Source organism: Cloeon dipterum, chromosome X (genome assembly GCF_949628265.1).
Source record: "Cloeon dipterum chromosome X, ieCloDipt1.1, whole genome shotgun sequence".
NCBI classification, from domain to species: Eukaryota; Metazoa; Arthropoda; class Insecta; order Ephemeroptera; family Baetidae; genus Cloeon; species Cloeon dipterum.
In genome coordinates, this window is record NC_088790.1 from 4457272 (window position 1) to 4470789 (window position 13518).

Below are 13518 nucleotides of genomic sequence, written 5' to 3' on the forward strand. Positions count from 1 at the left end.
TCAGAACTTTCTCTGTCCTTATCCAGAGATGTCTTTTTTACGACTTGGGACAAGCTGCGAAAGGGCTAGGTAAAATCAGGCCAGCCGGGAGGCCCCAAAAGTAGACCAAAACACCACTTAAAGCGGTCATTATTGGAAATTTTGGATGTCTTCAAGAAAAGTGGACGAATGGAGTTTTAAACGTGCTCAGGACGTCTTTTTTCTTGGTGGGGCTTGAATTGAGACGATTTTTAAATCAGTAACAGACCCGTTACTATTTAAATCACGTAACAATTAGTACCCTCAATCCTATCAAACACACCCTGTTTAAATTAAATAATCAAGGAAATCCCAATAAATTGTGGAGCCAAAATACGAAATATTTACAGTGATTATTATTAAAGACAGGTTATTTTATTATTTCTCAGTAGGCAAGACCATATTTCAATAGGAAATTGGAAGATATAACGTTGTCAAGAAGGGAAAGGGAGGTTTATAATTTTAGAAATACCCTTTCCGAGATAGATATTAATGAATGTATGAGTGTAACGAAAAGCACAAAGCTGAAATCAAGGAGTGTGTTGCACAGGGCCACCGAGGTTCCTCGCCCCAAATCCGCACGTTCACGCCGGACGGTCGCTCCTCGGAGGACGTTTACGACTTCGATGTGCCGACGAACGGCTCTCCCCGCTCGGCCGGCGTGCACCTGTTGTGCCGGTCGCCGTCGCCGCTGCGCGCCGCCTCATTCGACGTGCGCTGCTCGTCGCCGACCCCCGTGCCCGTCGTCGGCCAGCCCGTCGGCGAACTCAGGACACCGTCACCCTCGCAGAGCTCCCTTACCTCGCTGACTGAACGATCCGTCTCCCCCGCGTCCAGTGTCGCCACCACCAGAGGACCGCAGGTGACCTCAAAACTCATTTTCTATTAAAAAAAAGAAGCCAAAAGGTTATTTTTTTTTTTTGTAAAATACACCATCTGCTTAAATGGATTTTGATTAAAATTAATATAAAATAAAATTAACCGTTTTTAGATTGAAGGCAGGAAAATAAAATTAGTTTCTTTTGCAGTTAAAATTTAAATTTTCCATTTCTGTTTGAAAAATTTCATTAATCAATAATTGAGTTTTTCCACGAGAGATTTGATATTGTTAGAAATTTTTCTATATCACCATTTTTTGGAAGCCATCAGGGTGCTCAGGAACGGAAATGTTGGGTACATCAGGGTGTTTCCTGAGCACCTTTGCGGCTTAAAAAGTGACAGCACATGGGAATTAAAGCTTTCGATCACTCGTTGGCCACCCTGACGCCAGGATTTGATTTATTTCCTGTTCTGATGGTCTTATCTGACCTCAGGTTTGACCTCTAGAAAGTTCCGAGGGTAAAAATCAAGCAATCGGGCATATTTTATTTTTATTATTTACCTAAACCAAAATATAGTCGTTTTTGACCCTCTAAAAATAAATTTTGAAATCAAATCTATCGTGAAAACAAAAAAAATAATTAAATTAATTGAAATAATGCAGGCTCGCTGCTTGTCCCCGCTGCTGATCCCACCCCGTTCGCCCTCCTGCTACGACGCACCCCCCTCGTCCCCGTTGGGCGCAATACGCCCCGACCTCTACACCAGGCGCGAAGGTCCGCTTTTCCTTGGCGACTCTGATCACAGTTTGGGACGACTCCACATCCGACTGAAGTACGATTTTGATAGATCAGATTTCACCGTTCATCTCATTGAAGGTAAGCTAGGAAACATAAATGATTTTTTGAATTAAATGTTTGGATGTATTAGTGCAAAAATTGAGGCATAAATTTCATTAAAAAATATCTACAAACTCCACTTTTGGTATTCCATTTTTGGCATTTTGTTAAAAAAACATTAAATTGTATGACAGGAAAATTGATTTAACATAATTATAAAGATGCGAAATAGAAAATTAAATTAAAGTCTTAATTTAAATTTAACAATCGCATTTTCAATGACCAAAACGAGTAATTTTCATTCTAAAAATGGAATAAAAATTATTGTGGCCAATATATGGTGAGATTTGTTCCCCTCTGAGCTTTTAAACAAAAGCTTTTCGGTAATTTGCAGGGCCAAAGCGGCCTATATCTGGCATAGCAGGCAACGCCGGGGCCTTGGTGCGCCCTTGGCCCTGTTAAAGTTCCCCTTTCGTTCCCCCAAATTCGATAAACATATTAAATTAAACTTCTTGCACGCAAAATTGGTTTTCTTGCACGTTAAATTAGAACAAAATAAAAAAAAACAAGTTATGCCCCAAAGGTGTGCTTCCTTGGCGGGGCCCGACGCTCGTAGCTAAAATCCCGGTAAAAATATTGGCCCCAGTCCGGCACTGCTAATTGGTCACAAATCTTCTTTCTTAAAAAAGAAAAAAATCTTTTGCTATTTTTCATTTAAGTTTCTATAATTATGTTGATGAAGGAATTAGACTTTAATTATGAAATATTGTTGCTCACGTCAGCTCACGATTTGGCGGGAAGCGACCAAGGCGGCTTCAACGATCCGTACGTGAAGCTGGCGCTGGTGCCGGAGGTGGATAACCGCAAGAGGCAGACCTCCATCCACCGCAACGACCCAAACCCCTTCTTCGACGAGACCTTCAAGTTCCCCGTTTCCATGGACGACCTGCAGAGCAAAGAGCTGGTTTTACAGGTGATTAGCTTCGCCTTTCCGCTACGCACAAACACACACATACATGAGCGACTAATTTTAACCCCGAAAATGTACACAAAGCGCTTGGATTTCACCCTCGCCAGCCACATTGTTTCCATGTAATACATGTGTTTATGTACACCTACCTGATCGAATCTTTTCTCTCCCACGGCTACACAGGTATTCGATTTCGATCGCTTCTCGCGAAATGACGTCATTGGAGAGGTTCGCATAAGGATTGATGAGCTCGACCTATCGTCCAGCCTTGAGATTTGGGGAGAGATCACGCGGAACAAGAAAGTAAGTGCCCGGCACTCATGTGTTGAGCCATTTCACTTTTTTTCCTTTCTTTTTAGTGTCATACATATCATGTGCCTGATTCCAATCAAAAGAGAAACTCTTGGTTTCAAATTAAAATTTATTATTTAGATCACACGGAGATTAATTACAATTACTTGCTCGTTTAATTTAAAAGTGAATAAAGAAACACACAAACACAATTTTGCATTTTTAGCTCTGACTAGTGAGTGGTTCATTAGGTTTATAATTATCCTGTCGAATTTTGCCAAAATTCATCTGCAATAATCAATTCAGGATTGAGAGTAACAGTTTAATGTCAGATTATGCCGGATATCTAAAATAATATTCAGTTTGTCAATGATTTTTCACTTGATTTCGATGAATCTAGTCGTGATCTATCCAACGGTGTGTGAGGAATGAGGAAAACGTTCTCTAATTTGAGAAATCGTGATTTTACTTGCCTTCGTCTTGATTAGCATGCAAACTTTGAGCTGACTTTCCCAAACACTTAACTTGGGAAAATTTTATCCCTTCCCAAATTTTTTTCATATTTTAGGTAAAGATGTGAATGATTTTTCAAAATATTTCAGTGCAAGTCCACTTTGAAACGGGCATAATATAATGCCAACTGTTTTCATACTTTCTAACCTGAACTTGTCAAGTTATGCAATCCGCTCCGTTTCTGATCATCGCAGGTTGCATACACACGCCAGTGGAGTTAAATTTTATTGTATATTAAGAGAAATGAACGCAATGAACGGTGATATGAAAAGGCAAAATGCTTACACACCGCTTAACAATGATTGTAATTAAAAAACTCGCTCTAAATTAGCACCCCACATCAAGAGGGTATAATTTAAAATTAAATATATACAAACAAATAAATTTCAGCCTTTGTTTAATTTATAAGTGGGTTGTAACATCGCAATTTGGGGTAGAAGTGTATTCTAAGCACCCCTTAAACCCTTCAGTTGTTGAAGGAAAGTTGAAACGAGTGTAACGGCGGCCAGTTTTTGAATTCTTATGGTTAGAACCCGAAATTTGGAGGTAGAAAAATACAAAACTTCGAAAATTTTATATTTCTTCGAGTTTTGAAGATTGATTTCTCGAAAACGAAAATGAAACACATTAGGAAATTTTCACACACGTTCACACATGTCATGTGACCAATTTTCAACAAATTTTAAAATTTCCAAAATCCTGAGCTCATTTTTATTCTTTTTTTAAATAGCACAAAAATAATAGAAGTGACCTAAGACATCAAGTTTGCTGTTGATTCGATTAGGCTCAACAAAAGGAATTCAAAGGCTTATTTATTTTTTAAAATTACAATGATACGGAGGCCTCAAAGCTCTCCAAAATTGTCCCGTAAACCCGTAAAAATGAATATTCTGTCGAAAACCTTTTATGGCTACAAGTAAAGACTGATTTCTGGTGTAAGACTTCTCCGACCCATGGCATTTCGTCTTCAGCAGTTTTTTAATGGTTTCTGTTTACTAATTATTACTTTTTAAAACAAACTTTTTCTCATCCGCGCTTTTTAACAATCTCATTATTTCAGCCGCCAGAGGAGATGCAGGAAGTTCTTCTCTCGCTGAGCTACTTGCCATCGGCTGAGCGTTTGACGGTGGTTTTGCTGAAGGCCAGAAATTTGTTTCTCCCTTCAGACAAGTACTCGATCGGTACAAAGATCTCGCGAGAAAATCAGCAGCCGCGATTTTCATCCGGTGTTTACTCTGCAGATCCTTACGTGAAGGTTTATCTGCTCATTGACGGCAAGCGGATGAAAAAGAAGAAGACGGCTGCTCGCAAAGAGAATTGCAACCCTGTCTGGAACGAAGCTCTGTCCTTCAACGTTTCGGCGTCCAACCTGCCAAATGCAGCGATTGAGGTTTGTTTTCTTATTTACTTTGGTGTTTTAAAAAGGAACAGTCAATCTTTAGATAGAATGAGACTTCTTTCCAAGTTTGGAATCAATTTAACATATTTTTTTGAACTGGCGAGATGATCTTATTTTAAAATATTACAGAAAATAGCTAGCTGGCTTTAAATAATTTTTCGTGTTCTGTTCAAACTTATTTTCTGGTTTTTCAATAGCTTCATTTATTATTATTCTTATTTATGAAGTAGCTAGAAAATATAAAAATATCTTTAGAAGAAAAGTCTTAGTAAATTATTATGTGTAATAAAAAGAAGAGACAGCGGCAGTAAATGAGAACAAACTGCCTTGTATTATAGGACTATCAAAATTATTCTCCTTGAGCTTGCAATTGTCTTGGTAACGTCAAATGAGCCTGATTTTATAGATAAATTTATTCAAAAATTTCCAATTGTATTAAGATTCTGATAAATAAAACAGATTGCTATACTTTTTAAATCAATCAACGTTGAAACGTTAATGGATTTCATGGATTTAAATTATTTTTTCAGGGTTTAATTGATTGATTGACTTTATAGCCATATTTTAAAAAACTATTTTGCGCAGAAAAAGATTAGTCAGCCAAGTGTGTTAGTTTTCCAATGCAAATGTTTCGATCTACAGAAGATTTTTACCTCTATAGATTTGCGTGATGGACCAGGCGAACGAGCTGATGAGCAGTGGGCCCCTGTTGGGCTGCTGCGTGGTGGGCCCCCGCGAGCATCAGGGGCCGGAGCGCGATCACTGGATTGAAATGACCCAAACGCCGCGCAAGGCAGTCGCCATGTGGCACACGATCCGCTAATTGGCAGGTGAAAGCAGCCAGAGAGGGATATCACGATTCAATCAAAATGTACATAGTCGTTGGTTGTGCACCCGCGAGAGTCACTCTGAAGACGAAAACACACACACGTACACAAAAACAGACAAAAAAGGTTTAAATCATCCACGTGCAGCTTTTTTCATTGCCTTTTCACTCGCGGATTAGAAATTCTAGGCGTGCATTTAGCTAAAAAAAGGCAATTGAAATTTTTTGATATATATAAGCTGTTATTATGAATAGATTTCGTTTATTTGCCGTGAATTTGACCCAGTTATAGAAGGGGCTTTTTGAGAACTATCAAACTTCTTGTTAAAAAAAACTTATGGCGAGAGCTTACACGTATTTGAATGGAACGAGGAGGCATCTATATTGACGTATATTAATCATGATATGGTCCTGAAAATGTTGATCTATGGTTCGTGTTAACCAGAAAACCGATATTGTGCGACCCCTTCGGTTTAAGGAATTAATAAACTATCTGTGCCAACCGAAATTGTATTGAAAAGTGTGATCAAGCGGGGAATTTTCGATCGATGTTGCCCTAAAAGTGTTTGTCGTGAAACCTTTATCTTGTGAATGAATAAACTGCATTAAATTCAATATTGTAAGGAACTAAAATCATAAGTTTCCCACGTTTGAATTGATATCTAAAATTCTCATCAAAGGAAATGATTAGGGATGTGCAGAAGTGACCGAATTCACCAGTTGTGTAAGCTCTTTTAGTTTTTGAACCCACCAATAGATAGCGCCAGTGGTTTCTTTCGATTTTAATTAACTTCCGCTGCGATTTAAGACCCAATCCTGCTGCTGTGCATTCTGCTTCTAGAATTATTTCTTTAGACGTGCTGAAAACAAAAATCTGTCCAGCCATTCGCCGTAGAAACGTCGAAAAAGATTTTTTTTATTTCAAAAAATAGTTTTTTTACGATTCTACGTTGATTTGCTTAACTAATTTTGGTTTTCAGCACGTCAAAAGAAAAATTATTAAGTGTAGAATGGGCAGTGGCAGGATTGAGTCTGAAATCGCAGCGGAATTGCCTTAATATCGAAAGTATACGGTGGCGCCATCTGTTAGTTGGTGGCTTCAAACACTAAGGGCTTACGCAACTGGGGAATTTTTGCTTAAAAATAACAATATATATATGGGTTAGTAAAGGCGAAACATTTTATTTATTTTGCCAAGTACCATCAGTGAAATAGCCGCTTGTATCTTTTCCACTTGAAAATGTAAAAATTAATCGATTTCTACGAGTAAACGGTTGGGAAAATTACTGAATTTAATAATTGTTTATTTCAAAAAACAAATTCAGTGGATTCTTTTCTTTGTGAGGATGTAGCTCGCGGGAACTTATATGGCATCACACGTGACGCAAAGCGAATGAAAATCGTAAATTTGACATTCTCAGCTGAAATTCTGAATAAATCATCGATTTATTTGGTTTTGCAGAAGTAACCTATACACGAAATCCGTTTTTAAATTGCGCCATAAAGTTTATGCTTGATTTACAGCCCAAACCAGATAAATAAAAATCTATATTGTTAATTTTGCACGTCCCTAAAAATGCTAAATATAAATTATTTGCAGATCTGTTCATTTCTTGTTCACAATAAACGCAATTTCAAATATGCTGCAAATTGACTGAAATTTTCAAGTCTGCTGGAAACAATAAACAGGAAATTTAAATCTTGATTTTCAAGTTCCATTTGATAACAATGTGAAAGCACATATTCCATCTCAACAAGGTCAATTACTCTTTGTCATATTGATAAAAAAAATTATATCTCGTCAGTTTTCTGTGTCAAACAAAAAATATATCAAGTATACACATGCGCGCATTATATAACTGTGTTATTAAAAATAATCCTAATTAAGCATGATAAAAAGCTAACTTATAATCACAATTGCAGGGATGAAATTGATAAATTACACTACACTCGGTGTGTAAATAAAAAAAGGAATACTGTATGTGTGTGCGTGTTCCATTTGAGCGTATTATTGGCCTTTCATATTGACATAATGTCTTTCATCGTACAATTATACATGATTGCGCGCACTTAATGGTTGGTTAAATTATATATATATAATATACACACACACACAAATTACAAAAGATATAAATACATTCAATGCATATTGATTAATATACACACGCGCGCGCCGTGACTCCGCGCAATGACTTGTTACATATTGTCTAGATAATATTTATTCTGGTTCAAAATTCACACGACTCAATGGGGGCTGCAGAAAATCTAAATTTGACTGAAAGTTTTCGTAAATTGGCTGGAAATGCGGCCCCCATGCCGTGCTGGAGTGTTTAAACTAACTAATACGCACCGTGTCACTGTTTCTCACGCATTTTTGGCCTACACTCTACTCTGACTATTTGATGTGAGTTTTACAAAAACTGAAACGTGTCTCAAAAACTGCTGTTTTGATAAAAAGTTGCAACTGCTGGACTGCGGCACAGAGAAATTTACTTAAATTTAATATTAATAACGTGTGTAATCATATAGCGTTTTATAATAGGTGTTTCTACAGACGCACACTCTTGCACGCTACTGCGGACAATCTTTCCTCAGCACAAATTTTCTTTTCGAAAAACTTACAAAAGGGGAGCGAAAAAACCGTCATGCTGTTTTATCGCTACCATTCGACAGTGTTTGACAAAAGGTGACAATTTGCTTAATGAAAATTTTGTGGAAAGTAAATCAATGTATCCGCGTAGTTTCAAATTGATTTTATTTTTTGTTTAGAAATTTAAAATTGAAAAAAGATCATATTTCAATAAACATCTTATTTTTTAAGGTGCTCAATAGCAAGATGAACTGAATAATTAAGTAAAGGTTTGTATTTTTTTTTCAAATTTTACCAACAAAAAATTGTTTTGGAAATATGTGACGGCTTGTAACATAGTTTAAATCCAAGTTAAGTTTTCAAGACAACAAATTTTATTTTGGCCAAAGGCCAAATTAAAAAAGAATTTTTTTGTCTATTAAATAACCATCCATTTCAAACACTTTTGCGATGGTAGTAAGAAAAGCAATTTTATCTAGGATTATAATAGGTGTTCTCTCCTATTTCGCTTCAACTTTTTTCATCTTTGCCTGTGAGTGAAATTTCATAAATTTTTTAATTTTGAATCTTTAAGCAAATAGTCTCTAAAATCTGTCCTGTACTTTCTGCTTTCTCTTGTACAAATGACGCTTAAACATATTCTAAATATTCAGAGAATTTCAAACTCGCCTCATCTATAAATAAATGATTTTTAGTCCACGATTTAGCTGTTCCACTCTCACTTTCAGTTCACGATAGACGCTCAGCAAAACTTGAATGTCGGAAACTTCTCACACAAAACAAAAACTTGTTGCGTTGTTTGTAATCTGTATTACAAATCATCATCGTGCTGTGTTTCAATATCGATACCCTCTGTTGAAAATATGAAAAGGTACACTGTGTGCATGTGCATCGGCAGTCGGGGGCTCTACTGGCTAGCCCACAACTAAATATTCATTGTATTCTTGGACTGTCTAAAATATACTAAAATATTTTCATTCTTCATGTAGTGATTTTTTTTTAATTCTCTCCATTAATTGTGCGCATCTAATTTATATTGGAACTCATCTACTTAAAATAAAATAATTAAAAATCGCGGCTTGTGTGTATGTTACAGCGTGTGATGGTTATGTGTTCATGCGAATTGTGAATTTACACTGTGCAACAAATTGTTCTTCTGCCGTTCTATTGTAATTTTATCGGGTGGTATATATTTCATATTAATTTGTAACGAGCGTTGCGCTCTTTGCAAAAAATTGTGCGGAAACAATGTCATCGTCTTTGGAACAATAAATATTTTTGTGTTCTAAAATTGACTTCTAGTCTAATTTAAATTAAATCAATCCAATACATTCAGCTTGTCAGGGGAGATCAACACGAGTCTATAACAGTGGGTAGTTTTTAAAATTCTGATCGTTAGAACCCGAGATTTGGAGTTAAAACGAGCCATTTGAGTTTTATTTGCTCTCAAAATTTTAGCAGAGGTTGTGAGCACCAAGCACACTTAAACCCGTCAGCTAAGTTAGTACGAGTCCAACGGTGAGCAGATTTTGCAATTTTGATGATTAAAACCCAAGATTTGGAGGTGCAAAACAACAAAAAATCAGGGGTTTTCGAGTTTTGAAGTTGAATTTATCGAAAACTAAAGAGAGCACGATGCTGCAATTCTCAAATACATTCACACGTATCATGGGACATCGCTTAGAAGCACATTTTCAAGGTTCCAAAATTCTTAGATCTTCTTTTACAAAATTTCAATTGGAATACAAAATTAACAGTAGTCACATTATGAAATCAAATTTGATTACTTTGATTGGGCTCGGCGAGAGAAATCCAAAGCACGTCCCAATATTTTTTAGATTGCATTACACGAAGATGTAATACTGAGGTCTCAACGGTATATATATTCAAATATTTCCTGTGAAAAAATTTAAATCTTAAAAGATCTTAAAACAAACGTTTCCATTTTGATATTTCTGTTGATTGTATATGCCAATTTTGTGATGAAGTCTGTATCATTTGCTCAAGTGTAAAAATAGTACTTTTACTTTATTCCAAGGATTCCAAGCAATATAAGAAAGTGTTTTTTCCTAAGAATTTTGTTATATGATACATTCCATGTGTTGTACACCGTTGGGTGTCTAATAAATATAATAAAAGTCTTAAAAGATCGAAATCTACTTTAATTGCAATAACTGACTTTTACAAATAAAAAGAGAGAGAAGCCAACTAGACCGGGATCATTATACAGCCCTCTCATTCATGAGATTTATTTTCTCCTGCTCTAAAATTAGAAATTCGGGTGCATTGACGCGTTGTTTATATTTCTAAATTCCATTCAGTGTTACAATCGCATTTCCGGCCGGTCCCCAATAGAAACAGATGATGCAAAAAGGCGCACAAAAACCAGCGAACACACTTTGCAAAAGATCAGGAAGCTAATAGTTCCGCATTCCCGCTCTGCAGCTGGCACCATGAGATGAATGTGTGGAAATAGACAAATGCATTACGGTGTGAAGTGAGTGAGTGAGCATGATAATAGCTCAGCTTGGCCTAGGTCGTGTGGTGCGGCGAAGAAACGCAGAATTTTGTGCCGCGCCGACGCTCGCGCTGCTCTGCTGTGACAGCGTGCGAGAGCTTCCGACGCTTTCCCCTTCAATGGCCGGGTATAAAAGTGGCCGAATACTGGAACATGCATCTCACTCCTCCACATCCAAGCCTTCCACATGCACTCCTGGGTAAGTTTGCAGTTTCAGTCATATCGATCACTTTACTTTTTACTTCAAAATTCGCAGCATTTTTTTCAGTGCTTCTGCGAGTCTTGAATTAGATTGGCGGCTGATCTGCCATTTCCAATTGAAATTTTTTTGTGAGTCACTCTAGTTCATATCCAAATTAGAATAAATTTCTGGTTGAAAAATTACTGTCTCATAATAAATATAGCTTGAATTTCGCAAAAAGAAGAGTCTCAGTCAGTATTTTTTTTTTATTGATTGGATTTTGAAAGCATTTTTTACTTAAAATACTCTCTGAAAATTGGGAAGGGAGCTTAAATTTTCCTTATTTGTCGTTTCATTATCTGAGAAATTCAGCTGTAAAGTTTGCGTGCCTCTTCAGCAGCGAGCGTCAATTAGTCTCCTTATTGTAAAATAACGATTTATTTTTACAATTTAGGGAATTCGCCTCATAACTTGCACATTATATAGATCGCGACGAGAGGAACTAAAATCAAGCGAAAAAACACTGACAAAAACCGTTTAATATTTCGAGAAATTTGGCTAATTCAGAAATTTAACTGTTAATCAGTCGATATTTGTTATTTATTTTAAGTAAATTTTAGTCATAATTTAAATATTTGTCCACTAAAAAACATATGCATTTTTTAGTTTGAATTATTTAAGTCGTGTGTGAAAGGGGTTTTGTCCAAATTGATTCAGTCATGCGCGTCGCACTGACCGAGCAAAAACTCATGTGTGCGCTTCATGCTTTCTACAGAATTATCAAGCCGAATCGCTCTTTTTATGCAGCGTTATGAAATAATACCCTGTTCTCTCGCTTCATTTCCTCCCGCCGCGTGAAATTGAACACGCCAAGCGTGATATTCTCACCGTGCGCTGCACTTTTTACCACCGAATGTGCACTCAAGTAAAACAGAAAGTACTTGTTAATTGGCAATTACATCGGCTCCTTCTCGCGGAATTTTAATTGTCATTCATACAATCTCATTTTCAGCTCTGGTTAAGAACACGAGAGAGGTGATCTCGTTATTCTTGATCATAATTAGGGCTTTAAGACGTTTCTTTAGCATCGTTCACTCGCACTAAAGGCTTTATATAAACGGCATTGTTTTTAAGATGCTTCAGTTTTTGCAAAGAATGAATATTTAATTAACAAATCGTTTTTTTAACACAGAGAGAAAAATTAATCGTGATCTGTATTTTGAGAAAAAGATAGAAATACACACGCAGTTTAATCGTTAAATTTAACACGGGGAAAATTAAATGCGGTACATGGTCAGCTATTAGTGAAAAATCTGATCATTCTGATTTAATTTTCCACCCAGAAAGAGCCATTCAGGTTATTTAAACTAATCTACATTCTGTTTTAATACCCTGAGTAATATATTAAATTAATTTTTTATATGTTAATTATATTTTTGCTAATTTTTACTGTTATCAATTTGAAATTCATAGAGGTTTAAATTGATTTAGAATTTAATTTAATAAGAAAACACAATGCACAGTTGTCCTATATATTTTATTAAAATGACTTTGTGTCGAGCAAAAATGTATTTTCCGGACTTGAAAACTGACCAACAAGGTATTAAGAAAAAAATCTCGATTTTCAGGCATTCCTGATCGTGGCGGCGGCGGCGGCCACAGCGGCCAACGGCCAGTACAACGGCGGCTACGATGGGCAGCAGCAGTACAAGGCGCCGCCGGTGAACATCCTGAGCCACAAGCAGGCGCTGGGCCACGACGGCTCATTCAAGTACTCGTTCGCGGCCGACAACGGGCTGCAGCAGGGCGAGAGCATCTCCCCCGACGGCAGCAGGGTCGGTTCTTACAGCTACGTCGACCCCAAGGGCAAGACCATCACGGTGCACTACACTGCTGACAAGAACGGCTTCCACGTGCAGGGCGACCACCTGCCCAAGCCCGTGCAGCCGATCCACCCCGTGCCCGCGCACGCTGCCCCTCAACCCCAGCAACAGGCTTACCACGGATACCAGGCCGCCCCCGCGCACAACAACTACAATCACAACGGTGCGCCTTACTACCAGGCAGCCGCCACTAGCCACGACGACGGAGACTACGACTCTGAGGAAGAAAAGTACGACCCCTCCAAGCCCCATTCTTTCGGTGCCGGCTACTCCTTCCAGATCGGAGGCTAGAAGTCTGCTTTTCTTTTTTTCCTCAAAATCTGTTTAGTTCTTAAGTCAATCCAGCTCTGTGATCCTTAAAATTAGCTTTCAGAGGGGCGTGTGCGCTTGTTCCTTATTAGGTAGTGTGTGTTGGAGTTTTTTTGCCAACTGGAGGTGATTATTTTTTAAGGGTTAAAACCCGACAATTACAGTCCTCTTGGCAAAGTTGGAGTTTCCGAGATCTCCTCAAAATTTGTACTCAGTTATTGATGAAATTCTTGTTTATATGTTATCTCTAGTTACTTTTTTAATTATCTGAATAAGAGAGCCGCATTTATGTCAGAACAAATAAAAATATATTAAGAATTTACAATAGTCCTTTGAAATTTTTAAATCAACAAAACTCTAAA

At 37.3% G+C, this 13518-nt stretch overlaps 2 protein-coding genes across 3 annotated transcripts in view; both read left to right on the forward strand.

Annotated features, from left to right (window-relative positions):
• Nucleotides 1-9560, forward strand: part of Sytbeta (Synaptotagmin beta) — a 60411-nt gene extending 50851 nt beyond the window's left edge. For both annotated transcript variants that reach the window (XM_065494008.1, XM_065494009.1), the window contains 7 exons: nt 569-880; nt 1502-1715; nt 2459-2649; nt 2830-2949; nt 4511-4631; nt 4692-4840; nt 5511-9560. In XM_065494008.1, coding sequence (XP_065350080.1) covers nt 569-880; nt 1502-1715; nt 2459-2649; nt 2830-2949; nt 4511-4631; nt 4692-4840; nt 5511-5672 — 1269 coding nt within the window. In that variant the 3' untranslated portion in view covers nt 5673-9560. The remainder of the gene's footprint in view (nt 1-568; nt 881-1501; nt 1716-2458; nt 2650-2829; nt 2950-4510; nt 4632-4691; nt 4841-5510) is intronic.
• Nucleotides 9561-10878: 1318 nt separating this feature from the next.
• Nucleotides 10879-13483, forward strand: LOC135945589 (endocuticle structural glycoprotein SgAbd-8-like). Its single transcript, XM_065493377.1, has 2 exons — nt 10879-10982; nt 12593-13483. Exons 1-2 carry the CDS (start codon nt 10971-10973, stop codon nt 13136-13138), a joined length of 558 nt encoding a protein of 185 aa, XP_065349449.1. The 5' UTR covers nt 10879-10970; the 3' UTR covers nt 13139-13483.
• Nucleotides 13484-13518: the final 35 nt, after the last annotated feature.